Raw genomic sequence first — 21,616 nt, 5'->3', positions numbered from 1 at the left:
TGTCAAGTAAATTGCAAACTACATTTACAATAGAGCCCACCTGTAGGCTACATCATATCTACAGTCCTTAAAGTTCAACTGAAGCTGATATTTTCTTCTTCCAAAATTATTGGAATGTTCTTTAAACAATAAGCTTAGTCAGAAACATTTATATATAATATAGTATAAATGTGATATGTGCTTAACGGTCTTCATACATTATTTGTATTAAATGCTGTAAAAAAAATGGGCACATGTGTTCAATTAAAGGGTTTTTATTATGATAAATATTTTTCTATAATGACAAATGTTTTTTTACTGGTGTGGATATTTTAGATTAAGCCATTAAGACATATTAAAGGTTGAAATGTGTTATTGTCCCGGGCAGACATTTTAAAAAACAATATACATCATTGTTTCTTATTTTTGCAATTTGTGTTTGAATATTGAGGATCATCATTTTCTTCATCTTTAAAATGTCTCTAAATTAAAACGGAATTTTCTTTTTTCCTTCCCTTTATTGCCCTCCATTTAAACATTTACAACCTAAAGCAGGTGGCAACTCCTGACGTGGAGAAGCGGATCGAGGAGTACAAGAGAGAGAACCCCGGCATGTTCAGCTGGGAGATCCGGGATAAGCTGCTGAAGGACGGGGTGTGCGACAGAAGCACAGTTCCTTCAGGTGAGGCTTCATCTGGTAAGCTGCACTTTTTTTTTCTTATTACTAGCGAACACTGCAGCATCACTTCTGAACATCACTTTGAATCCAACATGTTTTTAGCCCCAGTTACTGGTAATAACACGTTTCAGTGTAGCAGGAAGCACACTTACAACTGTGTGACCCAGAAAAAAATCCCACTGTTGGGAAAATTTGCCTTTAGTGCTCAATTGATAATTTTCATTATTGCATAACGTGTAATTTTGCCATTAGTACACAGTTTTATTTATTTTTTCGAACGCAGCTGCTTCATGTGAAACTTTTTTTACTGTGCTTTTTTTTTATGGTATCCTAAAAAATGTATTATAGGATTACTTTGGTTCCTTTATGGGGTTTAGAGCTAATCACCCATTTACCTTTTTGTTGCCATTAGTGAGCTCCATCAGCCGCGTTTTGAGGGCCCGATTTGGCAAAAAAGATGGAGAGGAAGACTGTGATAAGAAGGATGAAGATGGAGAAAAGAAAACAAAGCATAGCATCGATGGCATCCTCGGTGATAAATGTAAGTTAACAGCAGAAAGTTTATGGCCCTTTTGCATATGTCTGAAATATCGAATTATTATTATTATTATTATTATTATGTAGGGAATATTCCAGCCTTGTAAGCAGGAAACAAATGTTTTAAATGGACTTCCTACTTTACGTCCTCTTGAGAATTTATTCCTGCTTTTAACTACGAGCCAGCAGTTGTTCATTCACTCAATTATTTATGAGAGCCTTGGCAGAAGGTATTTAACTGCAGAAAATTAATTTGTGTAGCGAATTCCTCCTCATTCATTCACTCATTTAACGACCTCTAAACGACAGCTGACAGTTGACCCATTTCACAATCGATGTCAGTTCACTGACATTTCACCACTTGTCAGTTAAAGTGGAAATCAATGTTCATATTATTATTTGCTCTATTAGTAGGCTAATGCTGCGTGGAGGGGACAATAAAGCTTTTACGCAGGTATACTGACTGTCAGTGTTTGTCAATAGTATTTACAAGCTTATAATAACCTTAAATGTATTAGTATCTCCCATGGTGAATGAAATATTTGCAGTATATTTTACATGTAAACAAATATAAATCAAACGCAAAAACGGGGACGTTAAAAAAAATTAGAGTTTGAAGAAGTAGCGAGGGTTTTATTTAAGTTAATAAATACGGGTAGAGTTTTTTGACATTTTACAAGAGAAACCTCTGCATTTATTGTCAAATTTTATGTCACATTATGTTTAGTGCTTCGTTTTTTTTTCTTGCTATGAAGTGAAAAATTCTTCCATCCAAACGATATAAAGGTTGCCTCTTTTGATGATCAAACATGAGTGAATGGGGTCTAGATAAGTGTTTACAAAAGCCTCAATTTTTACCCTTAAAGACACTGCCAAAACATTTTCAAACTTGAAGATGAACTTCACGAGCAAACCTCCCCTCCATTGACGCTTTTCTAAAGTGAGGAGTCCGAGGTACAAAAGCAAATCCTGGAAAGCAGGGCAGCGAAAAGGAGAGTATGGACCCGTCCATTCTCATTCAAAAATCGGGTAAAAGGGAGAAAACTTTGGACAAAGGGCTAGGAGAGACATAAAAGGAGATGAATTATTCAGTACGCCCCGCTGGTAGATAGTTTTGTAATTTTGTATAATGGCCCGTTGGAGAAGAATCAGTTGATAGCGTGAAAACGGACTCTTTTTTTGTGACACCACGCGTTAATGTTGTGAGAAAAATTTCAACATTTTGTTTCAAATACCTTAACTGTCTACGTAGATGGTTTGTAACTCCTGCATGCTGGCTATAAGTGACCAACATTTTTGGGAGAGTCTGCTGTTACGCACAGCTCAGACGCGTAAAACTGAGGACATGTTTTCTGAGTAACGTGATAGTTTGACTTGTAAAGTGTTAACTTAATTATTATTGACTGTTTGTTGTTAGTGCCAAATATCAACCTAATGTTCCTGCTTCTATTCTGTCTTAGCTCAGCTTGTGTTTTAAATTGGGACTCAATTACGTTGCTATAAAAAGAGAGGCACCCTCTGCGTAAAGCAGTTTAGACTGCCGGCATCCGGATGGCATTTAATAATGTTAATACTTATTAGAGTAAGCACTGGAAACGATGGTTGCTGAATAGGTGGCTGTGTTCGTGCCGGGTGTAATAGCTCGCAGGCATGGTAAGAAATGTATTTATCCCCAATCAGCCCCTCACTCTCCGAGTTTGAAGCACAGCCCTTATGTGGAGAGTGGTTTTAAAGCAGATTAAATAGAGCCTTTTATTTCTTTTCACTTTCATCTCAGAGCGGAGCTCACAGTGGCTCGCCCAGGGCACAAAATTCACGAGATTTTTTTTGGTTTACTTATCCAGATTTTAAGACTTTATTTATTTATTTATCTATTTGTTTATTAGCCCTGTGTATTGGATTTTCTCAGAGGTTACATCACGGATTTATCCCAGCTCTAATCTAACTTTATTAAACATGTATTCAAACTGCTAAACACATTACAATATTGTAAATGTTGTTTTGTGGCTTAGTCAACTGTTATTTATCAGAAGGATGTAGAAGAAGCTGAACCAACCGAACAGTCACTAAAAATAGTTTTCACGCTCCTTTATTGGCCCTTTTTATTCTGAAAGTCGTTAATCTTATGTTGATCATCGAGTGAAGATCTTGGTCCACAAATGTTCTGTTGTGCAAAAATAATTTGGTGCGCACTTAAATGGTCATGTACGGCTGTTAAAAATATGTGTGTTTAATTACGCGCAAGAAAATTGAGCAAGATTGCATGCAAACTTGGACATCCTTTTGTTTAACGCCACACCGCTCTGAAAGAAAAGGTGTAGCAGCTGTCCGGCGTCCATCTGCCTCTCTGACGCAACCAACCTGACCGTCAACCGAGGTGGAGACAGGCGATGGACACTTCAGCAAATCGCAGGATTACCTGAGGTCCTCAATCTAATTAAACAGATGTCAACTGGGATTATTTCCGAGCATCAGGGAGGGAAAGTGACAGAGCAGCGGAGAGGTGTGAGGAAGTGTGACAGACCAAAGAGGTTAGGACTGCTAAAAAGAGGCTTTTATATTCAGAGAAACAGTATTTGTTTTTGGAATGGGTGTTATGCGTATTTCCTCCCACAGCTTAAAAAATATATATTATTGAGAATATAATTATCTAGACTTATTTTCTCCCCGTTTGAGCATGTGCTGTCATTTATCAGTAGATGTTTGTTAAATTACGTCAAAAAAAAATCCCTTAAAACGGTGTAGGCCTATATTTTTTTATTCCGGTTTATCCTCCACTCACAGGTCAATTTATGGTTTCTTTTAAAACACAAAAAGTAATACATTTCTGCTGTTATTATCAACTCGAATCAAATCCCCCCAAGTATCAAATGTGTGAAAAGCTGCCCCTTCCCCACGTCACAAACACGCACGCACACGCACACACAGTCTCTAAGTGTATGGTAATATAATGTAGCTATATTTCGGGTCTAAAGCCGTGCTGAATGAGAAGGACAGGGGAATGAAGCGAGAGACCACTTCAAACAAATCCATCTGGAACAGTGTGTGAGAGAGATTCAGTGAAAGTATGGGGAAGTTATTTAGCTATTAATAACGTTTTTTCCTCAGGCATTGAGAGTGACTCCATCTGCACTTTCTCGCAGCTATTTGGCTGGGTGGAAATTGAGGGAGACCCAAATGTTGGGCAGAGATAACATACCCATCATAGCCCAGACCCTGCGCTGTGCTTCACTGCATTAAACTCGGATTAACCTCCCCTGTCCCCGCAGCCACTCAAGCCACATTTCACTGGAATTTACATCGGTAGGCCTTCATTTATTCTTATAGAGGGGGCAGGAGCTGAAAGACGCAACATCATCATCATCCATAATAATAATAATAATAATAATAATAATAATAATAATAATAATAACATTAATAATCTTAGGGCTATTTGTATTTACAGTAAATCAATACAATTAATGAGGGCAGAAAAATATAGTGCCTATTATTAAATATTGAGTAAAACATTAACATTTTAACAGCATTCATTTGCTTTAACAACACTTGCGTTATGTGTATAATAACTACAATGTTCACATTGCATAAATATATTTATATAGATTTGCTCACTTTCGTTGTAAAGACTGCTGCATCTTTGGTTGACCATCTCTGAATCTAAAGGATATGTTTCTGTTTTGTTTTCATTGTTCAGATGGTGTAGCATACATTATTGTTACTTGTCATCTATATGTGTATGATTGTAACAAACCATCAGAAATGGCTGCTCAATATCACCCTCAATATTAGCAAAACATTACGATTATTGAGCGAATTTTAAATTGCACCAGAACGAAATTGTGTCGTTTTTATTTTGCATGTCGTTTTTTTAAATGCAAAACGGTGGTGTAATTTGTCGCTAATGACATATTGCGATGTTCTTATGGTGAGGAGTTACTACTAGTGTAACAAATTAGCCTATTGGTTCCAGCAAGGTAACATGGGCAAACCGTGCAACATAATAACATGAAACCCATTGCTTATGAGTAATGAGTAATGCATCAATTTAAAGGAGTGCAGTTTAAGCTTGTAGGCCTACCATATACTGTAGAGACGTTTCAGTGTCTGGAGCTTGAAGTGTCGGCAGCATTAAGCAAAAAAAAAATGGAGTAGGCTTAAATTCATTCTGTGCTGGCATTTGACTTTGATCACATCAGAAATATTCATGGACGCACAAACAGTGGCTCTGCCACCATTATCCCGGCTGACAGTGATACCTCTCAAGGCTGTCTATTAATTAAAGTGGCGCTTACCATGTGGGACGACTCCCTATCTGGGAACAAAAATGATTTTTCCATCTCTTGTGGGGCTCTTGAAATGGGGCAATCTTTCGTCTCCAGATTCTTGTGGGAAATTTAAAAGTGTACAGAGGAAGACATGGGGATTTATAGCTCATTTATAAAGACGAGTTTATAATCCTTTCCTGCTTAATAACTTAAAAGGATTCAATTTCTCCCCTCATTTATGGGGTTATGATCACACATTGTTAAGCGCAGATAGTAGCATTTCAAGGTTAACATTTCCTGCTCGAATATATCAGAATAAGCTGTAAACCCATAGGTGCCCTTTGTTTAGCCTGCTATTTCCCCCACAAATGCTGATAGGCCTTTTTTAGATGTTGTTACTATTAATGTGATAACAAGGATGAAGCCGATGTAGACCACGTTGATAAGATGCCTCTATGCCACCGAACATTTTTAAATGATACAACATTTAATTATAGCATATAATTTCACCATCGAGAATTAAACTCATAGGCTTACGCAGACTCTGAGGATTGAATGTCTGGTTGGGGGTCTCAAACCATATGAGACAAATTAAAGAGGAAGCGTTGCCCTCCAGGTATCCTGTCGCAGCAGTAGGGTGTTTCAGCGCGTCTCTCATTTCGGTCTGTGTTTTATTTCGCCAATTCTCACTATGGGGCTCCGGGATCCTGCCTGCAGGGCGGTAGTCCAAAAGAAATAGAGAATCCTCATCTTTTCTTTTTTTTTTTAAGTTTCTCTCTCTCTCTCGTCCTCTCTTTTTTCTCTCACTCCATTCTCGCGCAAATGCACACAGCTTTTTCACGTGCATCACACTCATGTCAACAGGTGTGGAAATTAATAATAACACGTTGAGTAGGCCTAGTTTTTTTCACCACAAAATTCTTTCTTCAAGTAATTCATTTTGAAATGTCTTAAATTGCTTATGTTTTTTAAATGAGCTATTTGAGTTGTCAGTTTGTTGGTATATTATAATGTTTCTAGCAGTAAATTAAGTTTTTTATTTTGGGAAATGTGATTAGTGTTGATAACTGTTCTGGTAAATATTGCCCTCACAATGTTATACATTATACCGTATTTTGGTTGATATGATTAACAACCCCAACTTAAAAATCTGACATTGTAAAATATAAATGCATATATTATGGTAAATATCTTATTTAAGTTGAATTATTATTATTAAAATGATTATTATTTCTATTGTTATTATTATTGTTATTATTATTATAATTTTACCAGCCATACTGCGATCGCCCCAAACATTTACATTTCCACTTGAGGCGTTAAATGAATTCCACAAATTGCCACCGCTTTGTTAGCACTGAAGTTTAATTGGCTGGAAGAAGATGAATGAGGCTGACAGGAATCAGCTGTCCAGAGATTCCCCTGTGAGTCTGACTCGGAAATCATAACCTGCCCAGCTTTTCCTCCCCTGGAACCAGCTCGTTGAACTTGTCACATCTAATTAGGGTGTTAAAACGCACAGAGTGCATCGCTGGGAAACAGTAGGTGGTTGGTCCGGGGCAGCCAATAAGGCCTTTTTGGGTCAGATGGTGGAGGTGGAGGGGGGGGGGTTTGCAGCGTGGTTGGATGGATGTTGTTGAATTGGACCGCTGCGGGGTTTTATTTTCTAACCAGGCCCTTTTTTCCGCTATTACTTCAATTATGGCCATCCAGCAGGCTAAACAGGCCAGCCTTCATAGACTGTAGCCTTGCTTTAATTAGGTATGAAATTAATTAGAGCAGACGTCTATTAAATACTTTTAAGTTTGGCTAATTTTGTTTCTCCACAGAGTTTAAAGGTGTAACAGTGGATTAATGGCTTACAGCCAAAATTACATTTTATTGCATCCCATCATTTCTGCCTGTCTAGCAGGTGCCAGGCAGTCTTTGAAATTAAAGATATAGAAATGTTAACTAAAATCTTAAAATGTATTTGATAAATATAATAAAACAGGATTTTTTATTTATATCAAAATATTTTCTCTTAATTCTGAAAATTACATTTTTATATATATATATATTTTGGGATTCTCATTTTATTTTGGCAACACATTTTTGGATCATTGTCAAGCTAAGAGTAACATTTGTGCTAAAGTGAAACTACAATGGTCTTGGGCCACTTTTATTGAATCTTGTATTGGTACAAAAAAGCCCTGTGATGTCTGACAGCCTACTCTCACCATTGTTAGACGAACAGCCACTAGAAAAGGACGAGAGAAAGAAGAGGGAGGAGAAAAGACCTTTCTGTTATTTTCTGTCTTGAGACTTGCTGCATAGACTATTCAGGCAAGTTGATGAACTCCTCCAAAAAGTTTATTAAGGGGCTGAAAACAATAAGAACTAAAGCCTTTGGGTGCATGGGCAGACAGTTTATAAACTAGCTGCTATTGTGCCTCAAAGGCAGATGCATGAATACTTTTGAATAGGGGCCTTCAAACTGACACGATCAGGCTGGACAGCAGCGGTTTTAAAGGGAGAGGGTGCTTCTGCAGCAGCCCAGATCTCTCCCTTTTCCTGCATTAATGTACATCTGCAAAGGAAAGGGGGAGGAGAAGGAGCTGGGCAGTGTCTGTCATGGACACGCCAAATTACCCTTTGGTTTTGCACTAAATGTGTGCTTAAAACAATTAAAAGAAGATATATTTGTTTTGGACTTTCCTCCGAGGAAGTTGTAGTTTATCAAAACAGAGTATGTCTTCATGTTTATTTATTCCTGAAGAACAGAGATAGTTTTTTAACTGCATCAAATTTGGTGAAATGCAAGCCAAAGAACGTCTGTCCTGTGAATCATAATAAAAGCAGATGGTTTAATACCTTGCTTTCTATTTTCTCCTCCTGTTAATGTTATACTTTGGGTGTGGAAATTGCACAAGCTGTTATTTGGAAACCAAGAGCAGAGTGTGACAATTGGTCTTCCCTGTTTGTGTTGAATTTCAAACGAAAGGCTTTCTAGTATTCCTGATCATCTATGCACCCAAAAGGAGACAGAAAGAAAGGCAAACTGTATGCTTTGACAACGTGGATTCACTGTTGATATTTTTCTCTCTTATTTTGAATGGGGAACACTGGTTACGCGCACTCAAGAAGATACATTATTCCCCTCCTTTTCAGTAAACAATAGACTGTCACTCTTTATCCCTCTTCCCTCCTCTGTCCCTCCCTCTCCAGCTTTCTCTTTTAGTCCTCTCAGTCTCTGGCTCTGTGCCTCACAACATCAGAGGGAGTCCAGTGATTTGTGACCCCAGCAACCCACACTTAATCTTGCTAAAGAGGGGGAGCATCCAGTTTGCAGCTTGGCGGGCCCCAAATAGACCAAGCCTGCTCTGGCAGGTGTCAACATTAGCAAACAATTGGTCCCCAGTCCCATGCCCCGTACCCCAGTGCGACACTGAACCTAAACTATTTGAGGCGTGCTGAAAGGAGCCACATAATAGGGAATGTGGAGGGGGAGGAGAGGAGGGGGAGGACAAGGGAGAGATTACACTCTCAGACAGCTATTAGCAGGGATGAGGCTTTTCTAAACAAACAAAAAAAGAAGACGATCAATACTGTGTTAGTTTACCAAGTGGAGCCATCATTGTGGCTTTGGAGTATTTATTTTCTGCTCCATTGTTTTTCTCGACTTCGCAAACGTCTGTGGGCCGTATTGGCAATCCAATTTAGTTTGGAGGGGGCTCCCTGGGAGGCCTGTTTTCTTCTCCCGGGCAGTTGTGTGTTTGTTGGCGAATTCACTTGCAGTGGGCAGTTCTTTCATAGATTTTGTGTTGTAATGAATCCTGATTGGTTGGTATTACCTTTGATAGTGGACGACGACGGGGCTGTCCGCAGGGGAAACAACACTCAGTGGTGACAGAGCTCTGCTTAACCCTGTGGGATTGCAGCCCCTCTCTTTCATTAGACAGGAGTGTCTTAGCAAAGAGAGCAGAGGAAATGGGACGAGAATGAGTTGACATGTGTACTGTTGCTGCTCTCGAGTGGATATGTGTCTTGACAAGAGGGTCAATGTTTTTTTAAAGGCCATTTATTTATCTCTCACTGCTGATGCTCAGCCCTGCCAGGAGGAGAGACAAGTGTTCTCATTGCGGGAGATTAGTTTCAAAGGTTCTAATGGGAAAAACCTATAGTTATTGGAAAGAAATCTCATTTAATTGCTTTGAGATGTCCTCTTGGCATATTTGCTCCTGGCCTGCAGAAAGAAAAAAATACAACCAGTTCAATTCAGGTAACATCTGCTGAAACAAACCTCCTGGTGAAGTAGTCCTGCACACATTACTAGAGAAGCTGACATCGTTTTGCTGCAATAAACAAGCGTAATTAACTGACCTCATGACCCCTGCAGACAATGGTGCCTGTTGTCAGAAAGCACCAATAACAATGTCAACGAGCAATAAAATGATTCTGAGCATTCAAGGCATTAAGGACATTACACAACAGAGAGAAGAAGCCCCAAACCCAGACTTAGGTAAAACATAACGTTCAGTTTTTTAGTTTGTGTCTCGACGAGGTGAATTGCCAATGGGGACAGACAGTTCACAGAGTAATTTTCGCTTCAAGCTACATTTATTTAACCATGTAATTCCATAAATCATCGTCACTTCAACTAATAAGTTATCTACCAAACAACATAAATGTTGTTGCCGGCTGTCAAGAACGACAAAGGCCTAATATTTTGTGAAAGATCCTCCAGTAATTATTCTGCTTATTTATGTAGTTTGCATCAATCTTGAGTCAAGTAATGGCGTGCAATTTCCAATTTTCCTTCCTTTAACCAAATATTATCTTGCCCAGTAGAGAAATCAGTACCATCTTGTATTTATGACTCTTTTGTGTAAAATGAACTATACTGTCCTTTGTAAACCATGTTAAAGCTTGTTTTTCATAACTGCAACAAATATCCTACAACATTAAGGCCCACATTTAACATTTTGTTACATTTGCTTCACTTCGGTAGTCAAGAGATATTCATTGTGATGAGTGATTGTAATTAAATCAGATATTTTTTTGTATTTAGTCTTGCAATCCTGTCATTATGTTGATCTGTTTTGGTTAAACGTATCATGTTAAACCCCACTATTTAGCTTGAGAAATATATATAGTGTAATTGAATTTCCTGCCTGTCTGAGGTAATCTTAGTGAACATTTTAAGATGAACAGTGGGAATAATAAGCGGGACCTTTGGCAGGAACTGATTTTTCTCTTGGTGATTAAACCATTGTTATCCTGCCAAACAATAAAGCTGAAGGCTCACACAAATGAGTATACAGTAAATCAGGACATCTAAAGCTTTATTATGTCCATGTTAAATTGTGCAATGGATGAGCAGGTCAGAGCCACATCATTTATTGAAAGAAATGTAGTTTCCCCCAATTCGCCTTGCCACCTAAGGTTGTCAAACTCTGACAGCTGGCACAGATCGGCGACAGTGTGTTGCATTATGACCATCCACTGGTTACCATGGAGCTGCATTAGAAAAGACAAAAGGCATTTCTGGCTAATTTTATTACAATACAGGAATAGCCCACATAATGTGCAACAGTAATTACGTTTAGCACAGTGCGCCCATGCTCTCCCTCAGTGATGAATGAGAAACATTGACCATGGTCTGCTAGTTTAAAAATCGCCATTAGGCCATGCTATTCAGGGCCAGAACATTTCACATTTTATGCTCTTGATGTGCTTCACCACTGAAATATTCATTTGTTTTAATTGTGCATGTTTTTTCAAATCCACAAAGACAATAAACATGTTCCCTAAGTGTTGCAAATCGGAAATGTGTTTTTTCCACCAAGTTAAAATGTGTAAGCGGTTGTCCAAACAGTGGGGTGGAGCTCCTGTCCTTGCCGACTAAATAACAACTTCAAATGTTGTCCGCTATTTTCAACTAATGGGCTTATTTCTGCATCGTCAGTCATTCTCTCCTTGGGGAACATGTAGTCTCACTATGAAAAGCTTTGCTACTGTGCCACATTACATCCCCTTAATATGGAGGGATTGCAGAAATTAATGCCAAGCATTGTAATGCTTCACTGTGCCTAGTAAAAGGCTCTTTACAGGAAATCTTCATTAAATTGTTTTATAGAAAGAGACAGATTGTTTACTTTCAAATCCACTGTCAGTTTACGAACAAAGTGGGAGATGATAGTATTTTTTAATTGTGTTTAATAGTTTCAAATTGAATGATTACGGAGACATTCTTCTGAAGTTTTAAAAACCATCAATACTGTTTTCCATTTAATCCAATTATAGAGATGTCTCAATGTCAGGGTTCACAGTAATACGATAATATTCAGACTTAAATCAGTAGCCAAAAGGCCATTTGAGCTTTAAAACATTCAGGTAAATGAAGTGGGTTTTTAAAAAAAGAGAAACCTGCCAATTATTCAAATATATGTAGTTTTTGCGGAGGCGTTATTAACACAAGTCCTGAGTTTCTATTTAAGTTTCCAATAACTCTTCTGTCCTTTTGAGTGTCCTCAATATCACACAAACTTTTTCACAATATTTGCTGCCCAACCATGTCCAGAAAATTAGGAAACTTCCCTCGGGCACATAAAAATGTGCGCTGTGCATTCCTATACTGTGCCAAGTAATCTCTCTTTGGCTTTGTTGAGAAAATGATTTGTTCCTCCAGGAGACCTCGGCTCATAGCCCTGAGACGTTACTGTTTGATTTCCTGCGTAGGTTTTTAGAGCTTTTTGCTGGGGGACCAAGGCTCTGGCTCCAGTGCCATTTGGCAAAGACCCCCATGGGCTCCTTTTTACTTTCTTGTGCTCTCTGTTAATTTCATTACTTTCTCTGTGACCTCAATTAGCAAAGACTCGAGCTCAGGCGGTGACATTCTGCTCGACAGAAGAGAGAATCTGGTGCGAAGCAAAGAGAGGGGGCAACAGTCCTAACAAGGTTTACATGTTGTATCCTTGCAAGTCTTCAAGGCTCTGTTAGATCTTCTTAGTATCCTTTTTCCCAAAAACTTCCACAGTAAAAGTATTAGTTGATGATTTTGCCAGTGAATTTACACATGTGGTATTTTGCTTTGTGTAAATGACGATGTCTAACATATGTATACTTTTAGAGTTGCTTTAATATCTAAAGAATTAAAGAAAGACTATATTAAGTATATCTAAAAACAAATAATTATAACATAATCATATTGTTTAAAATCCTAGTTTTAGAGTATTAAAGGGAAAGAATCCCACCCTTCAAGCTTTCACACTCAGGCAGCGCAGAGGCATGGGGAGTCAATATGTCAGCGTTTATGGATGCCCTGCGGAGCTGCACAGGGCTGTCAGGCCCCTATTCATGCTCTAATGGCCCCCCGAGGAGCTCGTCTCTCTGGGCTGAAAAGGCCGGGAGGCCCAGTGGACGCCCTGTTGTTGAAGGTGAGCGTGCGCTCTCATGGACGCGCCGCGCCTTCATCCATATGACAAGAGCCATAAAAGAGCATCGCTCTCGCTGCTTCTCCCTCTCAGTCTCCTCTGCTTTCTCTTGCGTCTCCCCCATCCTCCCTCCTCTCTCCCACTTTCTCCCCACCTCAAACAGAGAAAAGGGGGCTAATTGTTTGTTGTGAGAGCCAAAGATTATAGAGCCTCCCATCATTCTTCGTCCCTTGCCTTTTTCGCCTCTTTTTCAAGCCCCCTACTCTTTCTCTAAAGAATGTGATTCTGTCCGAGAGACAAGGGAAGAAAAGTATTGGAATTTTCCTGGAATGTGTAAAATAGCCTCAAACTCTGACACTGTTAGTGAGAGGTGCGGTGTTTGGTCTTATTTCATCAGATAGTTGTTTAGTCTGTTAGACGTTTTATTCACTTTTTACGTACAAAAAGAAATAAGGAACTTGAAGTTGTACACAAACTATAGAGCTTTACTTCGCTTCTGCTTTCCTTTCCTGCTTGACTTTTCTTACCACTTGAAATAGATTGTTGGCCAAGTGTGCCTGGTCCTTGGCCCACGGCCACCAGCAACAAACTGGTAATTGACATGATAGGCATGAGATAAATCTGAATCCAGTGACATCGTCCATAAAGGTGAGCTTAGCATGATGTAATTTCTGATAGACGTTAGAGTTTTAATATCCTTATGTAAAGTTACAAATCTCATCCAGATTCAATTTCAGCTAAATGTCATATTACGGCCCAGAGAAGGTCACTGACAACCAGAGGAAATTGATGATGCATTTTGGCATGTTACCAAACCAAGTAAACAGTTAACTTGATTTTTCCACATATAAAGTCTTTTAACAAATTGTTAGTTTGTTTGTATCTAAATATTTCAATCTAATATATATATGAGGAATATCCAATTATGCAAAAGCTATGCTCGCTTATAAAGTTTTTGTTTTTCACTTGCATGCAGATAACTACAGGAAGAGATTATTCATAAAGAATGTGTCTTTAAACCATTCTGGTTATCGCTGTCATCTATCTTGTATTCACATAAGGTTCCTATCTCAGATACATCCTTCGGTAAATGCCTTGAATCACATGCCTCCTTTGACTTGGCAACCCCTTTGGGATGAACAGGCAAGTGCATTAAGCAGAGACGCGCAACATTCTCAGAGAAATGCAAATTTGGAAGTTGTTAGTTATTTGATGTTGCAGCACGATCCCCCCCGCCCCCGAAACATCCCTCCACTCCAGTGTTGGTGGTTGAATCGCATGCAGTCCTGGGGACAGGCAGGGCTGTTTATATGCAGGCCTGGAGCAGCAAAGACAGCATAGAGACAGATGCATGTCAGAGATAGCAGATCCCATCTCAGGCAGATGCCTCTTATCACAGGCCTGTTTGCATAATTAGTCCTTTTGATATTCACCCCCTCTGACTGACAAAAAGTATAATTGCAGTATCAACTACGACAAAAGGTAGGCACAAAATAAACAAGTCAACATAAACAGGGAGAAAAGACGCGGTGTTATTTTTGTCTTGTGGGGAAAAAAGAGGGAGGAAAAAACAGCATTTTAAACTAAATCTGCTGTCAGTCACAGTCAACTGGTGTGACTCGGTGCTCAGAGGCTGGTCCTGTGAATGCCTTCAAAACACAGAGCGTGAGGCCTGATTGTAATTATGCTGGAACTAATATGCTTTTCAAAATGAGCCATTATGAGCTAATGCTGCACTGCCAAAGCCCTGTCTGTTTTTGTCCCTCTGTCTTGGATAGTTTGCAAAGGTATGGCTGATATTGAGGCCATGGGTTATGATATCAGAGACAGTCTGGCTAGGATGAGCGCTGATTTACTTTAAGCTAATACTGCTCATAGGTGAGTCAGAGATAAAGGATAAAACACCTGACAACTGCACCGGGCTGTTATTTTTAAACAAGTAACTTGCAACTTCTAATTATTGTTACATTATATTTTCACTAAGAGAAAGACATTTTTTTTTGTTCATCTTTTACACTTGCAAAATAACATTTACGTTTTGTCAATGTGTCTATTTTTTTAAATGATTCTATTTTTTTTCATGATAGATTTTTTTCTCGATACTGATACACCTCTTAAAATTATGGATATCTACCCATTCAACTTTTTTCTTTGTGATATTCATATAATGGCTCAATTTAATGTTTTTCATATATCAAGTTTTACTTCTAATATTCATTGCGATGCTTAATCGTGGACATTTACTCCAGAACATAGTTTGGGGAATTTTCACTGAGAACAAGGTTCAGATGCACGTATTTAGCCACATTTTTCAACAACCTGGTAGCGATGAAGTTTATTGCCGTTGTTCTGAATCGTAAATCTGTAACCTTACAGATCACTTGGCTAATTGCCGGCATTGAGCAGCCAGCTGTCTGTTTAATCAGCATTACCTCAGCGTCTCGGGGGTAAAGGTGGAGGATTGCAGGAGTCTGAGGGGTTGGAGGGAGAAGAAGGGAAGAAGAGGAGGTTGGGAGGGGGTCAATAAGAAAAGGGGAGGGGTTTTTAGGAACCGGGCTGATGATGAGGATCCCATCTGTAGTCTGAGGGGTCTGTCTGTGGGGTCAGCAGAGGAGTATCAGGGGGAGAGCAGGCTTTAAACCTCATAGTAACCTTAAGACTATTTACTAGCAGCACAAGTCCTTCAAGAGTAAGGACTCAGTTTTATCTAAAAGGTCTGGTCAGAATTAAAAGACCATTACAGATGAGTGACACCAGGGTGGGATTTTGTGGTTCTCCACATCATTAGTGATATTATACTATGACATCAACTACATTAACGTTATCAACTGTTAATCACTGTAAATGTTATTGTTCATCAACTGTGCAGCCAAAATGTGTTTTTCGGGTTTGTAACGCCCAAGTGTTTTGTCAATTATATTCAGAACCATTAACAATAAGTCAGTAATTATTCATTTCCAATAAGACCTTTTTAAACCATCTCCTGTATTGAAAACATCTCTTTCACAAGTTATGACATTCATTTCAATTTAGTTTAAGATAGCTATTATTTAAACAATTCCCAGGTGTTATTTCTAATCTTAATGGAGAACCTAGACAAAGCAATGTGTAAACCTGATTAACTCCTATTCATAATAGGTGCGCTTTTAAATCAATATTGAGGAAAAACCTCAGAGGGCCCCTGCAGGGAGAGTACACGGCAGTAATCATGCCCACTGGATGGGACATAATTAGATTCTAATTGGATGATAAGTAATGAAACAAGGCATGAGTGGGTTATCAATATCCAATGAACCTGTGAATGGTATTAGCGTCGTCGTATTTTAGGAAGGTGTAATCAAAATGTACCTTTTTGTGCCGAGAGACCATTAAGGAAATGACCTCGACAGCCCTGCAGGGATTTTGTGCGATAAGTCTTATTTTGTATTTGATTGTTAACATTGGCCCACATGTGTGAGGGGAAAAAGAGACTTACAATTAAGATTGTAATGTCCCTGTTGTCGAGAAAACGGACAGAAAAAAATCATTTATACAATCCAGTTTGTGAATAATCGTTCTTCAACCGACTATTGTAACACGCTGGAAGTTAAAAAGGAATCCGTGTCAGACTCATTTCTTTTTACAATAACATGGAGCTCAGCCATGTATTTTAATGTATTTTCTTTCCTCTATTCGCCAAATGTAGTCGGCATATAGATGAGGTTTACATCCAAAACCAATTCCCAGTTGGCCCGGTGCTGCGTGTGCCATTTTCCATTTTTCCTCGCTCATTACAGGCACGGCTGTTGACCTTGTGCTTCTGGTTCATGTACAAGAGCAGATGTGTTGTCTCTGTCGGCTTAATGGAGAGCAGCAGTACAAGCTATTGTCTGCTTAGGTTTATCAGTCATTAGCCTGATAGCATGCTAAATGTGACACTGATTGCCACAGCAGTCTACTTGCAATGTAAAGTCTGTGAAAGCACCTCAAACAAAGGAGGGGAAAAGAAAATAATTTGAGGAGGAGAAGCCTTACTCAGAGCCCCTTGAGTATGTGTCTACTCCGGCCCCCTCGTCTCCCTGTAGGACACAGAGGTGACTTTGGAAAGTGATCTGCAGACTGCTGGGCTGGTCTCAAGTGTCGTCATGGCGAGTTACTGGGCAAATGGATATACGCATCCTCATGAAAACCAACAAAGGGATATGTGGTGTATGTACATATTCAACTTTGTATGTTCAAGGGTGTTCTGCAGGAGAGTGAGCCCGTGCTTCAAGAATCAATCTTTATTAAAAAGGATAAGACTGAAGAATTGATTTAATGAATGCGGCCTCATGTCCTGCGGCCACATGTAATCCGCAGAGAATCATTGAGCATGAGCTCAGGGGGACAAAAATGTTCGTAGAAGACTCATAGAGTGGCCTGTAATGATAGTCTCCATATAATCCCATAATTCCTTGTTTAATTAAACTCTGGAGCTGGCCTTGAGACTCCGCCAGCTCTGTTGCTCTTTTGTTCTCGCAGTTGTTATTTGGAGGCAAGGTTTGAGTATTCTTTTGTCCACTTATGTTCAAAGGTTTGACTGAAGTGAGCTAAAAACAGAGATTGAAGCTGTTAAACAATGAATTAGACGGTAGGCACTCACTCGGGTGAGACATTCAGGTGAGCATTATAGTTTTTATTGGAGCTGAATAGCGAAGGGCCTCTGTCATAAGCAGAAATCTCTTCTTACACCCTCTCCTTCAATATCTCCCTTTATTTCCCCTCTCCCACACTTTCTGGACTGTGCATGATGCAATCCAACTAGGCCTAGAGCAACACTGGCACATCACACCGCCTTGTCAATGTCTCAATGAGGAAATTATGAAAATATGAATTTTATGACATGAAATGAAAAGGGCCATGTAGTTTGAATAGACATGCAGAGGAGGTGAAAATGATGCAATTTTCTAAATGCAGTTATAATGGTAATGTGCAATGGTAATGCGTATTTGCTGTCAAACATTTCCCTGTCGGCCTGGATTGTACAGCTTTGTGCAGTATCTATATTCCTCGAGCAAAAATTCAGCTTAGTTGAATGCCTAAAAAGTAATGTAAAATATGTTCTAATTCATTTAATGACAGCAGATGGAAACACATGGGACTGAATGGTTTTGGTGTGATATTGTGTTCTATTTTACACACTTTGGCTGAGCTGTGTATGAGCAGTGTGCCCTGGGCCAATGAGAGAGAAAAGCAGGGTGAGGAGCAGCAAGGTGGCCTGTGCAGATTAACCCCTCTACCCACCGACACCCCCGCGCCCCTTCAGCTCTCTGCCTGCACTGCCTCTGGGGCCCCTCTCAGAGGCCGGATTGTGTATCAGGCCCTTCTCTATATTAAATAAATATCCACAGATTAAGATAATATTCTCCCAGTTGTATATTCAGAGAGAGTAGCTGTCATTGCAATCCTCTGTGTTGCCGGTCCCGCTCTCTGGAGCAACAAAAGAGGCTCCAAAATGCAGATAATGCTGTTAAAGCTCCTTCTTGATCAGTTGCAGCTCACATTTGATGCTATTTTCTACAAACACCCCTCAGTTAAATTACACAAAACACTCTTTAACTTGATTTCATTCCATGATCACACAGATGCCCTCTGTCTCTTTTTCTTCACCTCAGCTAACCGCACAGACGAAGGTTCAGATGTAGATTCGGAGCCCGACCTGCCCCTAAAGAGGAAGCAGAGACGCAGTCGTACCACCTTCACCGCTGAGCAGCTGGATGAGCTGGAGAAGGCCTTCGAAAGGACACATTACCCAGACATCTACACCAGAGAGGAGCTCGCTCAGAGGACAAAACTCACAGAGGCCAGAGTACAGGTGAGACACCCAGAACAAGAGAGAATTGTGATGTGGCATGCCTGCATATCAGTTCACCCACGTTATTAAAACATATACATACATATTGTGGAATATAGCATTGCAGAAAGTTTGACTTGCATTTTCCCAAGTTTTGAAGCATCTGAGATTTCTGCCTCCATCCAAATACGTATAAAGGAATTGCCATGCATATAATAATAATAATAATATGAATAATGAATGTCCGTATAATATATATTTTCTATAAGAACTTGTTATCTGGTTTAAGGTTTAATCATTGCTTTAAACACAATTGGACTCAAGCTAACTGTAAACACTCTTGCAGAAGAAGAGGCTCACAATGTTTTACCTTGTTTAGGCTTGAACAGCAAAATCAATTTAAAAGACGGCAAAAAGCACTATGTTTGATACTCTGAGAAAGTAAACTTTGTTTGTTAGAAGGCTGCCTCTCTTTTAACTGTATTTTTCTGTGCATATAAAGTAGTTTGCTGCTTATTATTGGCCCTAATGTTCTAAATGTTTAGGAGAAACGCTCCCTATCTTCACACCTCAGACTCAGTAACCTGTCTGTCGGACAGCCTGGGTCTGTCGGACAGCCTGGGTGCATGTTAGATTGAAGGAAGATATGTACAGTAGAGTTATAGCAGCAGCTGTTCTTCCACAGACGGGGAGAAGGAGAAAAAAAAAACGAGGAGAAAAAGGGAATGCATTCCTGATGGATTTCTCATTTCGGCCTTTGGCCAGGATCTCATCCCATCACTTTCAAGCTCGCCGCTGCTTGTAAAACCCTCCACATATCACACAGGGCTCCTCATCCTCTCCAGGGACCCTATGCCCCGACAACAACATTAATCAATCAGCTGCTAGTAAAAAAAAAAAAAAAAGAGAAAAGGTCTGGGGCACCCCTATCCTCTTACCACAGTGGTTCACACTCCCTCTGAACCCCCCAAACTCCTCACCGCATGCTAACTGTTCATCACACTACAAACATGCAGTCGGGGTAACTAATTCCACACATGTCTTTGTCCATCTTGAAACCCCCCAACACGCAAAGGATGTCTTATATGTGTTTATATGAGTGTTTAATGCCTCACTCAAGGGAGGAGAAATGTCTTGCATGGCTATTATAAGGCAATATTTTATCTTAAGAGGTAAATTTGAGCATGACATGGAAAAACTGAAAGCATGAATAATTTCTCTTAAAAATATTCTCTATTACATTCTGATAAGAAATATATATAAACTAAATTTGATTTAGCATTTTGTAGATTTAGTTCCAACAATCCTAATATGATTGAATAAATACACATCACTGTACAAACCACATATATTGCTTAACTTAAAAAGCTTATAATTAAAGCCATGCACAAATGCATCAATCTTGTGCAATTTAAAGTAATCATAAAGGACAGTAATACATTTTTAAACAACATCTATTCTTGTCAAATCATCTGTGCATTTTTGGAGCTTGACAAAAATATCTAAACATGAAAGCTCGTGAAAGAAAAGAGACGGAGTGACTGCTGTGTGTTTACTGTTGGATAATAGACTTAAATGATGTCATGTGAAAACTTGAGGAATTTGAGTCATGGCTATAATTTGATAATGCTGTTTGCCTCGTAATCTAATTCTTAAAGGCTTTGAAATTCTCAAAAGGTCAACTTAAACTTAATTCTGAGAAGGTTACGAAGAAAGGGGCTCTGGTAGCCAAAATAAATAAAGATGCGCCGAAGTTTGGTAAAGGAGGGATGGGTGTCTTTAACTCTCACCTAAGTCTGATTGTTTTGTAGCAAAACATCTTTAGGTTATCACTGCTTTTAAGTTGAACGAGTGGAAATTTCATACAAACATCGCACCCTTTAATGAATAAATAAATCAAGATAAATTCAATCTTGAAGAAATGTGTTTAATTTGAATTTGATGGTTTGCAACACATCGTTCTGGAAATGTCCACCAGCTGGGCTTTCACAAGGGTGCCCATCACCAGGCAGGAGAGAGGAGACCCTTTGGCCCGAGAGCAAAGCTTCTGCAGCACATCTGCAATGACGCATCTTCCAGATGTCTGTCGCAGACCAACTGGTGTTTGGGGCGAGAGAAAGTATAAGCAGGGGGGGTGTCGATGATCCTTCAGACTCATATTTGAACTCAAATGTGTGTCTGAGGTCATGGTCCACTGCTTCCCATTTCTCATTAAACATAGTGTTAATGTGTGCAGTTTTCCAGGTTCAGAGTTAAACTGAACTTATGAGGTGCAAACACTGCTGCACCCGGCATTCAAACGCCTGAGCCCGAAGCCGTGTTATAAATTAAACTGCTAGTTTCTTATGGAAGTGATGAGTGTTTGGCTTAGCGCTGACTCACAACCTAAACTCATAAACAGAGCTTACTCCCTTGTGTTTGCCCTCGCCTGCCATTTTAAGACCCTTTCACCATCCATCTTTATCAGCCCTGCTGCCCCTTTCAGCAGAGCTACCAGCGCTTCTTCACCACCATGAGCCCTGCGATGGTTTTATCACCCCAACTGACAAATTGTGGGATATGATCCGTATCTCTCTGCAATTAGTTCCAGGCCGTCTCAGTGGGAAGGGATCCTGCCAAGTCTACCTTCAGTACGTGCTCCGCTGATGCAGTGTGTGCTGCCACTTTCCATCTGATAACCCCTCAGTTCTAACGGGAGCAGGCAGCAGAGCCATTCAGTGAGCTATTAGAGAAAGGGCATCACTTGTGTCCCTCAGCAAAGTGGACCTGGTGGGGTGTAGCTGAGGGGAGGGGGTGCAGGCAATAGGCTGTGGGCCGCTGTAAATCAGCGTTCACAGATGAAGCAAATTACAATCTCCTCTATTTAGACTGAAGTTTTCTAAAAGAGTGACTCCTGAGGCTCCTCATCTCAGCATGCTGCCTCTGGCTT

At 39.7% G+C, this 21,616-nt stretch overlaps 1 protein-coding gene across 6 annotated transcripts in view; it reads left to right on the top strand.

Annotated features, from left to right (window-relative positions):
- pax7a (paired box 7a) overlaps positions 1 to 21,616 on the top strand; it is a 43,632-nt gene that overhangs the window by 2,083 nt on the left and 19,933 nt on the right. The window contains exons 3-5 of one of the 6 annotated variants that reach the window (XM_034219201.1): positions 535 to 661; positions 1,071 to 1,199; positions 18,509 to 18,708. In XM_034219201.1, the coding sequence (XP_034075092.1) occupies positions 535 to 661; positions 1,071 to 1,199; positions 18,509 to 18,708 (456 nt within the window). Of the gene's footprint in view, positions 1 to 531; positions 677 to 1,070; positions 1,200 to 18,508; positions 18,709 to 21,616 lie in introns of all 6 variants that reach the window. The other 5 variants (XM_034219199.1, XM_034219200.1, XM_034219198.1 and 2 more) reach the window with 5 other exon arrangements.

Source organism: Gymnodraco acuticeps, unplaced genomic scaffold, assembly GCF_902827175.1.
Source record: "Gymnodraco acuticeps unplaced genomic scaffold, fGymAcu1.1, whole genome shotgun sequence".
NCBI classification, from domain to species: domain Eukaryota; kingdom Metazoa; phylum Chordata; class Actinopteri; order Perciformes; family Bathydraconidae; genus Gymnodraco; species Gymnodraco acuticeps.
The sequence above is the reverse complement of the archived record's forward strand: the minus strand, read 5'-3'. Positions and strand labels throughout refer to the sequence as shown.